Source organism: Ictalurus punctatus, chromosome 1 (assembly GCF_001660625.3).
Source record: "Ictalurus punctatus breed USDA103 chromosome 1, Coco_2.0, whole genome shotgun sequence".
NCBI classification, from domain to species: domain Eukaryota; kingdom Metazoa; phylum Chordata; class Actinopteri; order Siluriformes; family Ictaluridae; genus Ictalurus; species Ictalurus punctatus.
In genome coordinates, this window is record NC_030416.2 from 13566615 (window position 1) to 13588844 (window position 22230).

The 22230-nt window shown below is 35.6% G+C and overlaps 1 protein-coding gene across 1 annotated transcript in view; it reads right to left on the minus strand.

The window, feature by feature from the left end:
- c4b (complement 4B (Chido blood group)) overlaps positions 1-21112 on the minus strand; it is a 30097-nt gene extending 8985 nt beyond the window's left edge. Inside the window, exons 1-23 of the mRNA XM_017471217.3 lie at positions 20952-21112; positions 19863-20052; positions 18240-18411; positions 17868-17938; positions 17656-17744; positions 17427-17509; positions 16318-16405; positions 11957-12074; positions 11735-11861; positions 9927-10039; positions 9689-9850; positions 9303-9473; positions 7668-7853; positions 7317-7484; positions 5793-5925; positions 5584-5655; positions 4730-4933; positions 2695-2806; positions 2456-2526; positions 2198-2337; positions 460-675; positions 330-381; positions 27-110 (exon numbers count right to left, since the gene is read on the minus strand). Coding sequence (XP_017326706.1) covers positions 27-110; positions 330-381; positions 460-675; positions 2198-2337; positions 2456-2526; positions 2695-2806; positions 4730-4933; positions 5584-5655; positions 5793-5925; positions 7317-7484; positions 7668-7853; positions 9303-9473; positions 9689-9850; positions 9927-10039; positions 11735-11861; positions 11957-12074; positions 16318-16405; positions 17427-17509; positions 17656-17744; positions 17868-17938; positions 18240-18411; positions 19863-20052; positions 20952-21016 — 2887 coding nt within the window. The 5' untranslated portion in view covers positions 21017-21112. The remainder of the gene's footprint in view (positions 1-26; positions 111-329; positions 382-459; positions 676-2197; positions 2338-2455; positions 2527-2694; positions 2807-4729; positions 4934-5583; positions 5656-5792; positions 5926-7316; positions 7485-7667; positions 7854-9302; positions 9474-9688; positions 9851-9926; positions 10040-11734; positions 11862-11956; positions 12075-16317; positions 16406-17426; positions 17510-17655; positions 17745-17867; positions 17939-18239; positions 18412-19862; positions 20053-20951) is intronic.
- Between the last annotated feature and the right edge of the window lie 1118 nt (positions 21113-22230).

Here is a 22230-nt window from a genome sequence, read left to right on the forward strand (position 1 = left end):
AAAAAAAAAGGATCATGTCACCATACCTTCAACTTTGACAAATACATTGCCACCTAAGCCAGGAATTGTACCATTTGGTAACCGTCCATCAATATACATTTCACTTCTACCTGTGTAGAGAAGTTTTTTTTATTAATCTTCTTAGCATATGTAAAATGCGCTATGTATCAAACTTGTAATTTAAGTAAGCTATCTGAATGTGAATATGAATTAACTGTAACACACTCAAAGTTCATTTTCCTGCATTTAATCATTTTCCTGCATTTGAAATAGTACATGACAATGATGAGGTTGGAATAAAACCAATAAAAGAAATCATTATGAATTACCATCCAGGTTAATTAATTTACTTTCCTCTTGTTTTACACGGACTCCCTCATTCTGCAAAGTGAAGAAAGAACATGATTTCTCTCTCATCGTTAAATCAATCTACCAAATATCCAATCCAGCTCCTCTTACCATCACCAACAGTGTCTTCTGAATGGCATCCACACCCAACTCATATTCTCTGTCATAAAGTTGGATAGTGATAGGGAATTCACCCTCCTTCAGAGGAACAGCAGAAAAGGTCACTGTCTCAGAGCTACCTTTGGCCAAACTGATGTTGACATAGGAATCAGTAGATGAAGCCCCGGGTGAACACAGGCCATCTATTTGTTTCATATGAACGGCAAGCTGTATAGGGAAATAAATAAATAAATAATTATATATATATATATATATATATATATATATATATATATATATATATATATATATATATATATATATATATATATATATATATCAAACATCTAGTTGTGTAGAAATTGCAATATGTTAAATATCTCATTTTTTAAAACTGTTGTCTCACTGTATATTGTTTTTCTGTATAGTACATACATAAAACACCTCAAATATTCTGTAGAAGTTCGTATTGGCCTATATTCAGAGTTTAGTTGCATAATGAGGATTTAATAGAGAAACTGCACACATCAGTATTGAGACCTCTGACAATTTGATGTAACCACAATACAATATGTTATGCTGAAATGTATGATCTTGGATGTTATTTAAAATATATTCCGAGGATGTAAAATAAGTGTCACAGAAAATGAATGGCTGGATAGAGGACATTGGTGGAGACAGCATCTTAATCTGACACACCATTTTACTCAGAGACCGAATTGTTTTATTGATAAAATCGGGGTGCGATTTGTTACAAAACCAGAGTGGGGGACATTTTAATTTTAATTTCTGCATTACAATATTAGTGACATTTTGACAATTCATGTCAAATGCAAATCAAATGCACAGTTTACAATTCCCAAACAGGCTAAAACTACAGAACATTGGCTAATTATGAAATATGATAAGTAAAGTGACTGATTTATCTGTACTATAATATTGATATGATCTCATGTACTTTGAGTGTGCACATGATGTAATGTGAAGAGGAGACAGAAGTAGGTGCTGTCATGGATATGCCAGTAGGGACTCCGGACTACAGTTCCCAGCAGCCACTGCACCACACAGCAGCATCATCATCACACAACTACCTGCACCTGATTCTCATTAACTTAACAAGCACCTATGTGTATATAGCCACAGTTTGCACTGCACACCTAGTCTAGCATTTGTCTTTCGTTGCTGTCGTTTATGTCTTTGTTTTCATGGTCTTTGTTAACGTTTGATTCTTGCCTTAGTGCTTTGCTTCCTGTTCATAGTTTTTGTTTTGGTATTCATTAAAACTGAAAATCTGCACTTGCACCCATCTCTGCCTCCAAATCGTGACAGATGCGATGAGGATACAAATTTGTTATTCTAATCATGTAAGGCACAATCTACCACCAAACAATCCCACCATATTAATAACGTTGACATAATGACCTTCATGACAGTTCCACTGAAAGTGATTAATATGATAAATTACATTTTATCTACTGTTCATTTTCTCTTCCTGTAGTAAACCAGTAAATTCAGAGTATTACGAGCTGGATTTCAAACAGAAATTGGAAAAATGCACTATTCTAATTGGTTAACCCCGTTTCTCTTTTTTTCAGGCTCAATGGCAAATGCTCTTGTTTAGGCAAAAGTCTAGATGCTATTGAAAAACACTGTCTCAAAACCTCTAGTACAGAAAAAACTCATTTAAACTCATTTCCCATTGTAAACATTGACATAACATTGTGTTCTAGAGTTTTTTTTTTTCACACACCTCTTTTTCGTGCTTGCCATAATTGTAGATGACCACAACAATGGCCATTTGTTCATTCTTCCTGACAGAGTAGGGTAGTCGCAAAGAGATAAAGAGCTGCTGAAAGGCACGTATTTCAAGAGGCTCGGCCACACAAAAACCTAAAAGTGATAAGTAAGTGTAACATTGCTAAATGTCTCTGATGACCATTTAATCATATCCAAATTTTTATATTAAATCGGTGAACCAGTTATTAGGCAGTAAAAAAATTCGGGTTACCATGCGATCTAGACACACTGACTGCCTGTATCTCCCAGGTAGTGATGGAATCAGGGAGAATGATTGGTTTTCTAAAACAAACATCAGAAGACCAATTAAACCATACAACCACAGTAGAATAGTCAGGAGAACATAATGAGTCAGAAGTGTGTGTGTGTGTGTGTGTGTGTGTGTGTGTGTGTGTGTGTGTGTGTGTGTGTGTGTGTGTGTGTGTGTGTGTGTGCCAGCTGTGTACTTACGTAGTTTGGCCATTCACATGAATATCTTCAAATTGAAAGCTGGGAGGGAAACTGTGGCGGATATATTGGACCTCGTTGTCAAAAAAGTTTTCAATATCACTGGCACTAGAGGCTGGTTGGTTGAGGTTGGAGGTAGTGGGAGGAGAGCAGACCACAGTTAAATTGTCATGGGCATGTTACAGTACAACAACAACAACAACATTAAACAGTTCCAATGTTGAACAAATACCAAATCTCCATGAGAACACATTTTGTAGCAGATTAACAACACTTTCCCTAGTTTCATTAAAATTGCATTTAGATTCAAGTTGAGGAAGTTTATTATAATTTGTAAGTTACTGAGCTTTACAAAGCTTTAACAGGTTACAAAAAGAAACACATTGTTGTTAATAGCAAAAAGAATTAATTCAAAAACCATTCAGATCTAGAGGTTTGGCCTCAATACAATAACAATACAAACCTAATAATAATTAATACAGCTTTGACAGTAGTTCATAATCATACACAATCAATCAATCAATCAATCAATCAATCAATCAATCAATCAATCAGGGGTTCCCAAACTACAGGTTGTGTCCCCACATTGGGTCGCTTGATTGAGAGAAGCTCACAGTTTCTTTTTTAAAATTCATTACATTTTTTTTTTTCAATTTTATTTAATTCATTTATTTAATTAACATTAGAAATGTTATTGTGTACTATTCTAGACCTTTACTGAGTACTAATACTAACCAGTTTTCCTATTACAATTCATGTGTGAATTTCAAAAGCCTCTCATTATCACACTTTGTAGGCGGAGACGGAAGCAAGTGCAGGTAAGCAGATAAATGTCAATAATCCAAAAGGGTAAGTCCGTGGTCAATAAGCAGGCAGGGGTTGGGTAATCAGGCAAACAAAAAAACTAGGCAAGGCAGAGAATCGAGGTCAAGAGCAAACGCAATGGTCAGAGTCACTTTGGCAGAACACGAGAACTAAGACTTGGATAACGGCAGAGAACAAGTCAACTGAACATTTACTTCGCAAAGTCTTAATGTTCCCAAAGTCTCTTATATGCTGTGTTGTGAGTGTGTGTGAGATTGGGTGCAGGTGTGTGTAGTTAGAACTCCAGAGAAGGCGAGCGTGTGTGTGTGGGAAGTGTAGTCCTCAGCGGCCATGTTTGTAGTTAGCGGTGCCTCCTGGGAAACGGAGTTACTGATTGGCTGTGATATGAAACTCCTGCCTATAAACCTGTCCGAATGGTCTGTTTAGTGTACCAGTTTTCTGTATTTTATAGAGTAAATACTTTTACATGTCAGGTTAGAGTTTTCAATTTAAGACCCAGCTCATGATGAACTCATGATGACTACAATCATTATCATGATGGAAAGTTTTAAGAGAGACAGAGCTCATCAATATGTTTAACATCGCTGTATATGAAATGGCTAAACATTTTACAGTTCAGTTTGAAATCTTTTTGAGTGTCATTTAGCTCATAGGATCAACTTCTCAAACTTGGGGTTGAGGAGATCTATTTATTTATTTATTTTTACCAACCACATATTGTAGCTCTAAATTGATTTGTTTAACATTTTAAAACAACAATTAAACAACTAAAAAAAATTCATTAGTTCCTCTTAAGCCCTGTTTATAACAGACCATAGCAGCATCACACCCAACATATTGTGATGTCAATCATTAACACTGGAGAGTAGCTTTTTAAATAAAAGTAAGCATGGCACAGTTATGGTTTGTGGGGGGATGTTCATGAGAATTTTTGTGTCACTGGCCAAAAAAGGCTGGAGATGCCCTGATTTAGGTGATTAACTATGGTGTTAATCTTATCTTTCTTTATTTGTGATAGTAGTTTATGCATCATCATCATACTTTGAAATATAAGTTCCCTAAAATTGCTTTAGGCACATGGATCCGACAACATGCATCTATATGCACTATACTGAAGACCTACAATTTAATTTATAAAAAGAAGTGTGTGTGTGTGTGTGTGTGTGTGTGTGTGTGTATAATAAGTAGACCACAGGCTGTTAGTAATACTTACTTCTGCCATAGCTACTCTTTAGTCCCTCCTGCCTCTTCTTTTCCCTCAGCTGGGTAGCAAAGTTGCAGCATTTTAGGAAAACCTCCTCACATTCTTTACTTGCATTTATTCTTTTATTTCGTTCCTCACAGCTCAGCTTCATTGGAAGCAGCGTTAGGCCATGACGGCAGCACTTCTTCAATACTGCATTTGTGTACTCAGTTTCTTTTGTAGACAAAAGTAGGAAGATACGTGAGTTGAACAGTTAATAGAGAAGCAACTTACAGACACATGCACTCTGAGCATGTGTGAGCACTCTCACACAGAGCATATTGATTCATGCAATTATCTAATCAGCCAATAGTGTGGCAGCAGTACAATGTATAAAATCATGCACATATGGGCCAGCAGTTTCGGGTGTTGTTCATATCAACCATCTCACTGATTTTGACTGTGGCATGATTGTTGGTGCCAGCAACTGGACATCGTAGCAAGTGAAAATATCTTGAATATAGTAAGACTTATCTATTATAAGATTACAACAAAACAAATAAGATTATTCCTAGACATTCCTACTCATTTCAAGCTTTAAATTTTCTTATTCTATTGCCAGATCATTTTGCTTCTTTCTAGAAATAAATGCTTAAAATTAGCAAAATTATCTGCCAATAGAACAAGATTATTTCAAGATTAAAAGCTTAAAAATAGGTGTAATAATCTTGTAATAGGTTTACTGTAATCTTATAACAGGAAATACTAGATTGATTTTAGTATGTTCAAGATATTTTCACTTGCTTCAATGTCTTTTTTTTTTTTTTTTTTTTTTTTGCAGTGTACTGATGTACAGTGACGAGGACTTTCAAACAATTCAGCACCTTTTTGTGCCAATTCTTTCTGGACATCTATGGAACGTCTCTGCCGCCTGAAACCTGATTCACAGCCAAATCCTACAGAGGAAATAGGACAAATTGGTAACTAACATTTCATATACTATTGGTTACTAAAATTTTGCCAAGACAATAAAATCAACAAGCTATCCGGTTTATTAACACACTTGAGGTTTTCCCCATATTGCCCTATATACCTATCCTCATCTGTGACTTGACAGTTGAAGAGTGAGAGAGGAAAGTCAGTCCAGCATCATTAAATACTGCAGCAGTGTTCTCACCACCACCATACGAACATCCCAGATCATAAGACTGCATAGAGGAGAACACCTGCACCGAAACCAAACAGTTTAGCATTGCATTAAAAAGTGTCACTGATTAAAAGCAGAATAATTTTTCATATGCTCAGATTATATGATGTGCTATTAACCCACAAAAAACTCAAGTTAAAAATATTTTTGGCTCCTGAGTGGCGCGACAGAAATGTGTTCACTCTATTATCATGAGTTTGAATCCTGACGATGTCACAGCGACCCATAGCCGGGATTCAGGGGAGCAAAGATTGCTTTCTGGGTGGGAAAGATGGCATTACTCACTCTCCCATGTCAATCAGAGCAACACTAGCCAACTGCATATGTCTGTGAGCTCATGTTGCTTGGAGGAAGCACATTCTTGTCCCAACCTCTCTGGTTGGTAGTTGTTGTGTGATAAGTGAGAATCACCTTGTAAGTGGGTGGGAAATGACAATACAGTACCAAATTGGGGGAGAAAATGTGGGGTTATTTTTATTTTTATACACAGTGTGTATTGATAATGATAATGTGTATGAAATGGGGGATTTACCATTAATTTAAATTATGCATAATTTTGGAGATTTTATTTATTTATTTATGTATGTATGTATGTATGTATGTATGTATGTATGTATTTATTTATTTATTTATTACAAATAATATTATCATGTCATATTGGTGGAAAAAAATTTCCACAGTTGAAAGTATATTTGCGGTATTTACAGTGTGTTTCATGTACCTTCAGGAAATTATTCTAATGTACAAAACAAACCAACGCAATTTTTTTTTTGGAAAGCTGTCTTTAAAATCATGAATTCCACTTTAACAATTTTAAAACTGGGATTGCTCGTAGTAGATATTCTTTCACTTCAAAAATAATGGCAACTTAGCAAATGAAAATTTAGTCAAAATTACAATAAACCAAATATAATATTATTTAATTATTTCTAGATGATGATTATCATCATTATTATTAGTGTTGTTGTTATTAATATTATTATTGTTATTATTGTTATAATTTTTTAAAACAAAAGATAAGCTTTAAATGTTCTTATTCTATTGGCAGAAAATTGTTGCTTCTTTCTAGAAATAAATGTTTAAAATGAGCAAAATTATCTGCCAACAGAACGTCTATTCAAAAAAAAAAAACTAGATATAAGATTAATAATCTTATTAATAAACCAAATTACATTTGGTTTATTGTAAAGGCATAATAGGAAATACTAGCTATATTTGACTATATTCAAGATATATGCTAAGATGCCATTTTTTTTGCAGTATTGCTGTAATAACATGATACATTTGTATATATCATGTATGTATATATTGTATATATCCTCATATATAACAAATATGAGGATGTAGACAATTGAATGTACAAAAGTAATTGTAAATATCTTATAAGCTTCTTTAATCTGCATTTTGTACCTGTTTTGGGGTGAGTTTGTTTTGGGCGTTCAGGCTGTAGATGGCTTTGTCCACAGCCAGTAATGCCACTCTTGCATCTTGTTGGTCTCCCACATCAATGTTAAGATTAATGATTTGTGCTGGATCGTAATAATTTTTAACATGTTGTTCCTTTTCTGTCACTACAACCTATGCACGACACATAAAAAGAGCTGCATAAAAACTGTTAACCTGCAGTAAGATGCTACATTTTCTACATTAAGAGTTGCTTTGCTAATCCTACATTTAGCCATAGCATACTTGAAACAGTAACTTTAAAAAAAAAACAACAACTATGAGTAAAAACAAAACAGTAAGTAAAATATAGCTTACCTTTCCTTCACACACATCCTTGACATCTATCCAGATCGAATCTGCTATAATTTCACCATGTGTGTTATAATAATATCCAATGAGGCGGAAGGATGGAATCATGTCAGGGCTGATGTTGAGCTGGATAGTGGCTACATTTCCTATTGCAACAGAACTTGACTTTCTGAGAGTACCTTTGCTGAGGACCTGAAGAGAGCACACATCATGTACAATGAAAAGTCATACTTAAATGTTGAAAAAGTAGAAAAGAGCAATTTAGGTGTAAAGTTGTAATGAAAACAATATGTGATCAAGATTTCACAAATATATTTGATTTTGTGTGAGTGTATGTTTTAAGAAAAGTTGAAGAATTTGACTGTAAAGGCTTGCAAAATATTATTAGAATATTATTCGAAGAGAAAGTTGAATGCAAAATATGGAGTTATATATGTATTTTGCTTTGTAGTAAATAACCAACCACATGCTCAGCTATACAGTATATTTCTTAATGCTCTATAGAACAGAAATTGAATTTAAATGGATGAATATTAAGTAAGTAATGTCATCCTTGTTCACAAACTTTATGGAAACAAATAGAAAAAGAGTTAATTTCTCCAATTCGTTCACAAGACTTTTTTCTTTTCTGGCCTCTCCTATAGGAAGTGCTCATTAGATTATGGGCCTATACTATCCTACACAATCCAGACATTAAAACAGATTGAAGTTTCTTTTACAATTAAATTACATGGCATACTCACACACCTATTTGGCACAATTTGAATTTACTTTCCGGTTTGGTAACCTTATGTGCAGTCGTCTTGGACGATAAAGGGTATTATGACGTTTAATTATATAAAGGGAGAGGAATCAATCCTTGTTTTCAAAGAATTAATTAAAACATTTAATATTTCCTGCAATACTTTATATCTTCATTTCAAACAACATGCAGCTTTAAAAGCCCATAAGGTACCATGGAGTACAAACCTTCAAACTCATCCGGTAGTGAACTGGATTCTTGATGTGCCAAGCAAAGGAACTGTTTCTTATCTTTACTTTTGTCTCACAGAACATAACACAGATGTTTTCCCTAAGGCAAACGTATAGTTATCGGATCTGGCTCATCTTAATAGAAATATTGACTGGGAAACAGTGTGGGTCAATACATTCCATACATCAATGAATCCTAACCATCAGTTCATCCATTTTAAAATTATCCACAGAGTATATTTATCCACACTGATACAACACATCATGGGCTTATCAGCGTAGCCTTACTGTAATTTTTGTGGGTTAGAGAACCTGGGCATATTTGCAGTTTTGTATTGAAATGTTTGATCATGTTTGTTTATTTTAATAAGTTTAGCCATCATACGCATGTAATCGTTTAACTCGCATAGGCATATAATTTATTATACTACATATATAATTTTAAAGTCCTTTAAGTGGTTTTAAACATTTTATATTAAGTAACCTACTGTATAACTTCATCAAAGATATATTAAAACACTCCCTATATTTGCCATTTCCAGCTGTTAAGAATAATGCATGCAGCAGAACCCTGTTCTAGCAATGTTTCCCAGAGGCTTTTTAAAACAATATTCATTTCAAATGACTTCAATCATGTTTAATTTACATGGTACAATTTAGTTTTCTTACCAAGTAGTAAATGTATCCATCATTTGGTTGGCCACTGACAACGTCAAACTTAACACTCAGCTGATTTCCAGGTGCCAAAACTTTATTGCTTGCACTGATATGCAAGAAGTCACTGCTTGAGGAAGTGGCAATGCGTATGTCTTTTGTTGACTTAAATCCATCTACGGTTGCCTGTCAGATATGGGTACATAACATAAGCACTATCACAATCATTTTATTACATTTTCAGCAGTTTCAGCTACTTTAAGCTAATCAAAACATGATGTTAATCAAAATATAAACCGTATTAATATTGTACTTGAATATAAAAAAAACACTCTATGTTTGTGACATATCAATCCTACTGGGGTGTGTGGGGGGGAATCCAAGTGTTTTAAAATGCTCACCTCAACAGAAATGGATCGCGGTGATTCGTCAAGATTGAAAACAGAAAACGCTACTCCCTCATTGTCTGTATTTGCAGTTATGGATTTGTCTTTGGTGTGTGATACACTCATTTTCACCGGAACGTCTTTAGCTGGCAGGCCATTTGGAGTACGCACCACTACCTAATAAATGAGATACCCTTAACTTAACAACTATTACTTGACTACAGTAAATGAGGCTTACAAGGGAAAAGCTTACCTTAACTTCAAAAGGCATTTTAGGAATATAGTATGATCTGGTTCTGTCCAGGTCCACTTTGTATCTCTGTGACACCATGGGAAGTAATATTTCTGACTCTTGTACCTCACCACCTAGCAGGGACATGAAGTCATTTTACACTCAAACATGATTAGTTTCAACAGCCAAAATGGTCAATCCATATTGATTTTATAATTAAGTAAAAAGTCATCCTGTTTGAATAAATGGACTGATTCATGAAGCTTTTTGCTACTTTGCTAAATTGTGTACAATTAAAAGGAAGACTATTTCATAAAACTTGTGGGAATTTGAATTAGCAACATAATTATAAAAATATTGTTTAAAAAAATATGTTCACTTAAAACAAATTGTTGCAGTTGTTACATGAGGTCCACCTACATTTAGACAATTAGTCAGTACATAATCAGAGTCATTCAGGGGGGTACAGGGGCGGGGAGTTGCTAATCTTACTGTAAACAACAACAACAACAACAACAACAAAAAACAGCATCTTATCCTTTTTTTCACTTACTACAGCAACTTGACATAATTGTACTTCATGTACATAACATCTCGTCTCTATTCAATGGTGGCATGTCCATAGGGGCAAATGTTAATTTTCCTCTCTTCCCATTCACAACTGCTTACATTTTAAATTCTCCTGAAATAGAGTGCTGTAGGGATGACGTATTTTTGTAGGCCAACCCGGAAGTTAGCATAACCCTGGTTCCCTCGGCAAAAAGTCAATAGGATTTTTCCATTGGTTTTTAGATTATTGCAGAAAATAAGCTCTGTGACCAACAAAAGTTTATGATTCTTACATGTTTTTTTCATCAACATAATCTTCATAAATGAACACAACTTTTGTTGCAATTTAGCTCCATAAAGTTAATACTGCACCCAGTGGTCAAAAATAGGAACTGCAACAAGCACAAATAGAGGCCCATTGGGACTAGAATCACACTGCCCCCTGCTCAGAGGATGAGCCACCGACAGGACAGTTAATGAGGTGGTGGCTATTGTCAACGTTTTGTTTAAAAATATTCCGTAGCTACCAAGATCTTGTTTCATAGCAACTCACTGAAATTAAATCTAACATTTTTTTTGCAAACAGATGAAAAGTGTAACTTCAGACAGTTTGTCTGTGATGTACAGAAACATTTCTGTTGCAAACAAATCGGAGTGAATAATGTCTGTACATCAGAAATGCATGTGCACCACAGTGACCTTGTCAAGAAAAGGAAGATAAATGGGTCTTCATTTTCCAATGGCTGATTTTTTGGGATAGAATTAGGTCTTTCATGTGGTTTTTGAGATGTAGTTGGCCTGCAAATTTAGCTTAAACCTGGCAACCCTGGTTAATGATAATAGCTCTACTGTGTGCACCTTGCAGACAATGGCAATGAAAACAAACTTGCTGTATCGAAGGCAGTTCAACACAGGTACATCTAAATGCACTCAGCTGCTAGACTGCATGCTGGATGACTATGTTTCAGCTTTCTGACAATAACGGAGTTAATCTAAAAATACACTAGATAGAAACCTATAGCATAAGTCATGTGCGATAGCCTCTCAACATAATTTTGTTTGATGTTTGGCTATTTCATTAATAATGTCATCATGCCCCAACAAAATCTATAATCACGAGCCACTTCTGTCTTCTATTGACACTTACTAATATTAACAACGCCATATAATTATAATTAATATAATTACAGCTCTATAAATGAAACAAAACTCAATATATTGTATAAATAATTCATTTTCGTATAACAGCTTGCATCAAATGATCTTTCCAATGTGTTTACTTATGGTATCTGTGACAGTAACAGCAATGTAGAACCTAATTCCATTCTGGGCTTCCAGCTTTAGTTTTGCAAGTTTCTCCAGGATGTCTGAGATTTTAAGAGTGATTTCAGCTTCACCATTTCTTACCTAAAAGGGAGAAACACAGGTCAATGAGAAGGGATTTCTGTGTATATTCCTCTTTCTTTTATTTTACTTAATATTGTACAAATGCTGTGACTTACTGGTCCAGTTTTTTCTAGCCCCTTAATGAACGTGATTTCATCTGGCCCATCTGTATTCTCCTTTCTCACCCCAAAGCGACAGTGAAATCCACCACTGATTTTCTTTCCATATGAATATCTATTGAGTTAATGTATTGCATTAGCTACCAACACATTATTTTATCATAGAGCAGACAAGTTTACTTAGTCAATGCAGAATTTCATTAAAAAGACTTCAGTATGCTTTTACACTAGGCATTTTCCCTCAACTGGTAAAGACCGTTTTACATTTAATCCTATGGAAAGTGGGAGCAAGGCAGCCAGAAAGCAGGTGAGTACAAAGTGATGTCAAGAAATTTTTTCCCACTGACTAATCAGGACAAAAGTTGTGGACCAAGTGAGAAAAAACAAAAACAAAATGGCAGACAGAACTAACTAGCCAATATTTCAATATATAAGTAAAAATAACTTGGTTCTTTCTGGGATATTCAGCGACATGTGATCTGACTGTTCCATAAATCACAGATTTATATTAATGTACTCGTTCTAATTCGTTTATGTTCTAAAGAAGCAACTTATCCACAGGGCCTTGTATGGCGAATGCTCCACGTACAGTGCATCTGGAAAGTATTCACAGCGCTTCACTTTTTCCCCATTTTGTTATGTTACAGCCTTATTCCAAGATGGATTAAACTAATTATTTTCCTCAAAATTCTACAAACAATACCCCATAATGACAACGTGAAAGAAGTTTGTTTGAAATATTTGTAAATTTATTAAAAATAAAAAACAAAAAAAGCACATGTACATAAGTATTCACAGCCTTTGCTATGACACTCAAAATTGAGCTCAGGTGCATCCTGTTTTCACTGATCATCCTTGAGATGTTTCTACAACTTGATTGGAGTCCACCTGTGGTAAATTCAGTTGATTGGACATAATTTGGAAAGCACACACCTGTCTATATAAGGTCCCACAGTTAACAATGCATGTCAGAGCAGAAACCAAGCCATGAAGTCCAAGGAATTGTCTGTAGACCTCAGAGACAGGATTGTGTCGAGGCACAGATCTGGGGAAGGGCACAGAAACATTTCTGCAGCATTGAAGGTCCCACTGAGCACAGTGGCTTCCATCGTCCGGAAATGGAAGAAGTTTGGAACCACCAGGACTCTTCCTAGAGCTGGCCGTCCGGCCAAACTGAGCGATCGGGGGAGAAGGGCCTTAGTCAGGGAGGTGACCAAAAACCAGATGGTCACACTGACAGAGCTCCAGGGTGTCTCTGTGGAGAGAGGAGAACTTTCCAGAAGAACAACCATCTCTGCAGCACTATACCAATCAGGCCTGTAAGGCACCTGAAGGACTCTCAGACCAAAAATTGAACAAAGATTGAACTCTTTGGCCTGAATGGCAAGCATCATGTCTGGAGGAAACCAGGCACCACTCATCACCTGGCCAATCCCTACAGTGAAGCATGGTGGTGGCAGCATCATGCTGTGGGGATGTTTTCAGCGACAGGAACTGGGAGATTAGTCAGGATCGAGGGAAAGATGAATGCAGCAATGTACAGAGACATCCTTGATGAAAACCTGCTCCAGAGCACTCTTGATCTCAGACTGGGGTGAAGGTTTATCTTCCCACAGGACAACTACCCTAAGCACACAGCCAAGATAACAAAGGAGTTACAACTGAACCCGACTGAACATCTCTGGAGAGATCTGAAAATGGCTGTGCACTGATGCTCCCCATACAACCTGATGGAGCTTGAGAGGTCCTGCAAAGAAGAATGGGAGAAACTGCCCAAAAATAGGTGTGCCAAGCTTGTAGCATCATACTCAGAAAGATTTGAGGCTGTAATTGGTGCCAAAGGTGCTTCAACAAAGTATTGAGCAAAGGCTGTGAATACTTATGTACATGTCCTTTTTTTTGTTTTTTACTTTTAATAAATTTGCAAAGATTTCAAACAAACTTCTTTCACGTTGTCATTATGGGGTATTGTTTGTAGAATTTTTAGGAAAATAATGAATTTAATCCATTTTGGAATAAGGCTGTAACATAACAAAATATGGAAAAAGTGAAGCGCTAGGAATACTTTCTGGATTTACTTTAATCTCCTCGTAATACTGTATGCTTCTTATACATAATAAAGCTAATAGACTGATTTTTACAGTCAGTATGAAGCTTCAGGAGAGAGATGTTTGGACTTTCTGGTTCATTGGTCACATGAACCAATGTGCAGGCTTGGGGAGTAAGGAAATACATGTAATGGAGTTAGATAATCATGATATAAAAAACAACATGTCTGCGCATATTTGATTAGCGTTATCCCCTCTCCGTCATTCCCCCTTGACACACACCAACTGGTCAATTATAAAAGGCTTGCAGCAACTATTGGCTGAATTCCTGCTTCTCAATCAATAGCCTATTCTTAGCGAATGCACGAAGGTGTAGCGCTGTTGTGTATGACGTCAAACAGTTGCCTGACAATAGACTCAGTGCCCATGGTCATATAGAAGACACACTCATGGCATCTGATATTTTATTTTATTGCATGGACAGTCAAAAGAATGCCTATTAATAAAGTTGATATGCTTGAACAAAACCACAAGAAAAATTTGCTGTTTTAACTCATTTATTCAACAGAAATATCAACAATAATCAAAAAGTAAGTACACCCTTGCCTTCAGAAGCGAGTATTGCCACCTTTAGCAGAAATAATTTCTTGTAGGGGTTTTGCATAATTGTCCACCAGTCTCTGACATCGGCTTGATGGAATTTTTGACCACGCTTGCATGCAATATTCTTTCAGTTGCAAGATGTTTGAGGGTTTTCTTGCATGTACTGACTGTTTCAAATCCCACCATAATATTTCAATAAGATTCAAATCCAGGCTTTGATTAAGCCCTTCAATAGCCCTCCATGCCTTCTTTTTCCATGCTAGTGTGCTTAGGATCATTATCCTATTAAAAGGTCCACTTTCAGTTGAACTTCAACTTTTGGACAGATGACCTCACATTATTTTCAAGCACTCTTTGATATGATGCAGAATTCATAGTTGAATCAATGAATGCAAGCTGTCCAGACCCTGAAGCAGTGAAGCAACCCCAAACCATAACATTTCCACTACCGTGCTTCACAGTTGGTATGAGGTGTTTCTTCTGAAAATCTGTCTTTGGTCTGCACCAAACATGTCTGCTGTTACTGTGGACAAACAGCTCTATCTTTGATTCGTCTGTCCACAGCACATTATTCCAAAAGGCACGGTCTTTGTCTAAATGCTCTTTGGCAAATACTAGGCTTTTAATGTCTTTAAAGTCTGTAGTCTGTAGAGTTTTTCCTGGCACGCTTCCCATGCAAGTCAAATTTGTGCGATCTCTTTCTGATTGTAGAAGCATGCAATTTGACACTAACAGTTGCAAGACTTTCTAGCAGATCCTGTGATTAAATTTTGGGGTTCTTGGAGAATTCCTTTTACATCAGACGGTCTGCTCTTGGGTCTGAATTTGCTGGGACCTCTAGTACTGGACAAATTGGCAGTCATTTGAAATCTGCACCATTTGTAGATTATGTATTTCAATGTATTGCAGATGTATTTCAAATAATTTGGAGATCTTTTTAAATCCTTGCCAGACTCATAGGCATCCACAACCTTTTTTTGAAGGCCTTATAGAATTCTTTAGATATGGGCATGATGACACCACGCACCTCAATAGCAAAGGGAACACTAGACACTAGATATGAGAGGGGTATAAATAAGACCGGTTCCACCTGCACTCCTTAAGCAGGTTCTAATCACTGGCACACAATCTTCAACAGCTGATTCTAATTTTATCGATTTGAAGGGTGATAAATGTAGGGGTGTACTTACTTTTTCCATGCGACTGATATGTTTTTTGTTACTTTAAATTGGGAAAATTACTTCAAAATGTTAATTTTATGTGTCATTTTATAGTATATCACTTTATTAATAGGCACTGTTCCAAAAATGATCAAATGCTTGCTTGTCCAAATGTCAAAAAAGCCAACAATTTCCATGGGGTGTACTGCATATGTCAGTGAAGATGTATTCATCAAATAGCAACTTAAAACATATCAGGATATTTCTTGGATGCTTTTTTTTTTATTGTTGGTTGTTTAAAATATAAAAATGATGACATGTTTAGCTATGCCATTTGATGTGTACTGCTGCAATATGGATTATTTGCATGTCATCAATAATAATAATAATAATAATAATAATAATAATAATAATAATAATAATAATAATAAAAAGCAACTGAAAGCAAACATGAAACGATTAGTAATACCAGTCAGTATGAGTCATTGAAATATCCATTAAAGCTTTTACAAGTTAATAAGGAAGTGAAATAGTTTCTAAAACTTACGAAACATCAATGGAGAATTTAAAGTTTTCAGCGCTCATGAGTAGATGGTCAGTTTCAGGCTTGATGGTTACACCAAAACTAGGAAGGACTGAACAGAAGGTTGTGGATTAATTGAACATCTTGAATTGAAATTGTGAAAATGTTGAGCAATTTTACATTTGGGGAAATATCTGAAATATCTTAAGAGATTTCTAGAAAAAAAATACCAATGACTCATGTATATGAGCTTGCACAAATCATTATTCAACCAAAAATAAATGAAAAATAAATAAATAAATTAAATGGTTCAATAGAACTTAACTATAGATACAGTATATACTATATATATTCCTACAGCTTGAGTATATTTGAATGACTCTTATAAATTAATGATTTTCATATAACTTGAATGCATAATTTGCATGTAACGTAATTTCTTTCAATAATAATAATATTAATAATAATAATAATAAAAAGAAGATGAAGAAGATACTATATCATCTAATTATGCATTTTCAATATCCTGAAGCTAAACGCAGATCTGTTTTAGACCCAGATCCCACCTGAACCTTCTCTGTATCTGTTGCTTATTTTGACGATTGTTGTTATAAAGTTACATTAACATGTTCTTCTTTCTCCCTTTAATCAGTTTGATAAAGTAGCTTAAGTAAGGCTTGTTACTTTTTTCTCAGTGGCTTGAACTGTAGCTAGCTCCATTATGAAAGTGTAGTTCAGTGGTAGCTTAGCTATTTTAAGTCATGAGTACATTGTAGCTTGACAACTGCAAAGTAGCTTCACCAGCAGCTTAGCTGGTGTTCATGGTTTGTTAATGCTTTTACAGTAATTTGCACACATACACCATGTATGAGTGATTAAGAATAAGGCCTGAGGGAGGATTAGAGCTTTTTATGACCACCTTCATAGTATTTGTGTACACTGAAATTGCTTCAAATTTAACTGTATAGATAGACATATCAAATGTAAATGTCTAGCAGTTGCATTCTAATAAACATAGCTATAAAACTATTTTCTTAAGAACAGTGTTGCTCTTATAATTACTAATAACAATAAATAAAAAAAAATAAAGCAACAAAGAAATTTTGAAATTTTGAACATTTCTTTTTGCGTACCAAACTTTTGAACCTTGAATTCCTGAATAGTAGCACTCTTCTCATCACCTCTGTAGTAAGCTTTGATCTTCCACACACCTGGCCTGAAGAAAGTGTGATGATGAAGAACCTTAAAGGCTTTTCACATGCTCAATAAAATGCCAACTGATTCAGTTTAGGTCTACGAGCAAAAATATTTGGGAGAAATCACGAGCAGTAGTGACTAATAGAATGGATAATATATACATACTGTGAAACATCAGGAATATAGAAATAATTGCTGTAAATGCCTGATTTGGACCTGACAAGCATTTTCTTGATCGTGTTCCCTTCTGCATTCTGCAATGGATATCAAAGTCAAATGGTGATGGGCAACGACAGGTGCACAACTGTTTGCATTTTATTTATTTATTCATTTCATTTCTGTCAGGTATTGTATCTATCGCTGTTTGAAGCACTTACATTTAAGTTAACATGTATCATCTCGGATATCGGACGCATGGCATGATCCAGAGTAAAAATCCTGTACCGAACTGAAATTTAAATTGACACATGATTAACATTTCATTAAGCTTTCATGTATTTACATGGAATTATGATTTACAGTTATGTAACAACAACAACATTGTTTTAATACATTGTTATTACATTCAGTGTACTTGGTATAGCTAGTTCATTGGCATTTACAGTATATCAGGTACACATATTGAATATCTTTATATCATCCAGCCCTTCCCAATGGAAGGTTTATCTGATACTATAGCTGATAGCTGGAGGTATCTATTAAACAGACAGCAGAGTGTATAGTTCTAGTTTGAGTAATTTCTGTTGTACCTTTCTGTGTGGGGTTGTACATGGGCTGGTCTGTCTGAATGAAGATGTAGCCTCTGTGCTGCGACACCAACACCCGAGTCTTTCTCTTAATTTCACCAACATCACACACCAGATTGAGATATGGTGGCTCTCCATTGACCGATATTAAGCCTGCAATTTTGTCTGTCGAGATCTTTAATAAGAGTATAATTAAAATATGTGTAAAGAATATAGGCCAAGTCATAAGTATTTACACATGATATTGAATAAGTTTTTATGAGATGCTTAAAAACCCTCCAGAAACAACAAAAATTGTGTTAGTGCATTTAAACAGAAAGGATAGCAAACTCCATTTTAAGGTGTATAATTTATTTTGTGGTTTTCTTTATTTACTTGTTGATCTGGTATTAGCAAACAAAACATATATTCTTGGTTTATATTCATTCTGGGGCTATAAGTATTCAAGAGCATGATTGGGTAACTGATATGAAATAATCATCATATGCATAACGATTTGTAAACACTTTAGGGTATTAATGTAAATGAAGCTTGAAGAAAATGTGAAAAAATGAGAAGAAATAAAATACATGCGATGAATTCACAAAATGAAATATTCAAAGCAACAAAACCATGAAACTATAGGATTGTCATGGATCCAGAGCCTATTTGAGGAACATTGGGCATGAGGTGGAAACACACAATGGATGCCCCATTGTTCCTGGTATAGACTCCAGATCCACCTTGACCCTGACTAGGATAAAATGGTTAGTGAAGATGAATGAATGAATGTGTTATGGTCATGGGAAAAAGAAAGAACACCCTGCCTCAATTCTGTTTTTATTTATCAAGGCTTAAATAACAATTTGGTGGCTATCACCAACTTCTATAAACAAACAAATAATTAAATAGGCTAACCCTAGGTCACAACAAAAAGCACAACAGATTTCAATATCTATGCAGGAGTGGGCATCTAAGCAAATTCAGTCCTAGCTCAGTCCGTTTAAGGCTCAGAGATATAAAGAATACCCAAAAGCTACATCATGTGACCCACAAGACTCTGTAAGCACAGTACATTTTTTGCTCAGCATAAAAATCTGAAAAATACTGAACAAGTATGGTTTTCATGGAAGGGTTACTAGGAAACAGCTCCATCTCTCCAAAACGAATATGGCATAGGAACAAACCACAAAAGTTCTGGAACAGTATCCTTTGGACTGATGAGACCAAATTGGAGATGTGTGGTAATCATCCTCAGCACCATGTTTGGCAAAAAACAAACACAACATATCACCACAATCACCTCATACCAACTGTCAAGCCTAGTGAAGGCGCTTAGTAGCACCTTTTTAGTGGTTCAACAAAATGCTTTACGCTGTTTCTCATTCACCCATTCTCTCTCTCTCTCTCTCTCTCTCTCTCTCACACACACACACACACACCAATGACAGCAGAGCTACCATGCAAGGTGCTTGCTTGCTATTGGGAGTAACTTGGGATTCAATGTCTTGCTGGGGACCAGTGGACAACCCGCTCTACTACCTGAGCCACAGCCACCGCTTGTGTAAAGAAGGGTATACTTTCTTTTCCCCATGACCATATATGTTTCCATGTCTGACTTATTTAATTCAAGCACATTTTATTTACCTCAAGCTCTAGTGTTTCAATTTTTCCTTTTTCAGTGATCCATATGGGCTCGCGCTTTGACACAAGAACACGTCCCACCTCCTGCTCTAAGTAACAGGTCACAGGTACGTTCAGCAGTCCCTCCCCAACCTGGACTGACACCTTTTCCTTCACACCAACATGAATAATGCTGGGAGCCGTCACCAGGAATCTAACATATTCAAAAGAAATTTCAGTCATGGAAAAAACATGTGTTTTCAACTCCAGGCTTTTGAGGAGTTCTTCTCCTCAATAGACTCCACAGTTTCTCTGTTATTTTCATGTGATTGCTTAATCATTCTTCTAAATTATTTCCAAATACCAGAAGCATAACATTTTATTCTATTTAATATGCAGCAATATGACACTCCCAGGACTGGTGGGATAGGGGTTAAATTTGTTTCAGTGGTATAGGTACTTTCAGATTGTTGCAAATTCATCTATATTAGTTAAAATAACTGTCTGGATTAGTGGATCACTTTTCACTCTTACGAGCACTGTGAACTTTATTTCAAGGGCCTTGTACTAGCTATTAAAAGATTTTGTGAATTGTAAACACTTTGAAAAGTGTTTACAAAACAATAAAACAAAACCCAAATATTTTTCATACCAAACTTGATGGTCATTTGGTAGTAAAATACAGTTGCCTACACAAATGAAACATAAAAAATGTCTGTAAAATTTTGACAATTCCCTAGACCTGCATGGACACATCCAATCTAAATTCTAACCCATTCATCTATATTTATGTCATTTGGCAGATGTCTTTATCCAAAGCAACTATTAATTAATCTATGCAGATGAAAGTTAAGGATCTTGCTCAAGAACCCAGCAGTGGAAGCTTGGCAGTACCAGGATTCAAACTTACAAGCTCCCAGTCAGAATCCCAGAGCCCTAACCGCTGAGTCACCACTGCCCTGAGCACTGAGTGGTTTCACTCTCACTGCAATAAGTACTTGGTAACTGAGTTTAAACAGAAAATTGCACAGTAGTTCAAATGACCAGCACAGAACTCAAGCTGTGATAAGGCACCAAAGTAACAAAACCACAAATCACACACTGTATACTTACTCCTCTGCAGAGACAAGCTGTGCAATATAACCTGAGCAGAGCAGCAGATACAGAAGAGAACCCATGTTCACACTTTCTCTGTACTTTCAGAGATGGTGTCTGTGCTCCAAGTGAGCTCCAGTGATTGTTGTGCTGCTTTTTCCATATCACCAGTTTTTATCTGGTAAAAGGAGGATCCAAAATAGTTTCCCCCCGGGAAATTATATTGCACAACCTGTACTCCTATTTGGATAAGATAACTTGTGCAATTTCTCTAAAGTCATGTGATTTCACAGAAAACAATGCATATAGTGCCAATAAAAAAATAACCCCGAAATTGTTTATTTTGTCAAGTAAAGTATAATAATAATAATAATAATAATAATAATAATAATAATAGTAGTAGTAGTAGTAGTAGTAGTAGTAGTAGTAATAATAATAATAATAATAATAATAAGGCTATTTCTAAACATTTTAATATTGGAATTGCAGTGCATTATCCCATGACACAGAAAATCAGACATTTCAGAAATCAGAAAACAAACACGTCCCATAAACTTTTGTTGACACTTTATTTACAAGGATATCATTATAGCTATCAAACTAAACTATATGTGAAATAAAACACACTGAGATTCCCCTTCTTATAAAGACAGACACACACATAAAGTCCTAACAGGGGCAAAATGCCTCTAATCCATAAAACATGGGAATGTACACGATTTGGTGTAATATTGAGTTTTATTGATGAATGAACATCTAAATAGTATACAGGGGGGAAATAAAGTAGTAAAGGGACAGGCAATAGCTGGATATGCCAGATAAAGTGAGATATAAACATTTGAGAATCATCTTAAATCATCTTTTATACTGTACTGATATATGTGCAGATCTTACATGTGTTAGGTAAACTATTGATCTTGTTTATTTGCTTTTGCATGTGTGTGTGTGTGTGTGTGTGTGTGTGTGTGTGTGTCCTTGAACCTGGTCACTGGGTCTGTTGTACTTGCCAGGAACATGGCAAGTTTCATTTAACCTTCCTCTTCTGTGCCTCTCATATCACTTGCTGAAGGTAGCAGCAAGCCAGAGGTATGATGTCCATCCACAACTCCTGCTCAGTGTTCAGACAGATGCAAGAATTGCGTTTGGACAATCAGCCTCTGACAGCCAAACAGGAAAATGAAGCTCCAGAGAATGTTCAGGCACTAAAGATCCATTCTTTTCTGCTATATTGAGAAATATTATACACATGATATATGGAAATTCCATAGTATGAGAAAAAATACATACAAAAGCTTAG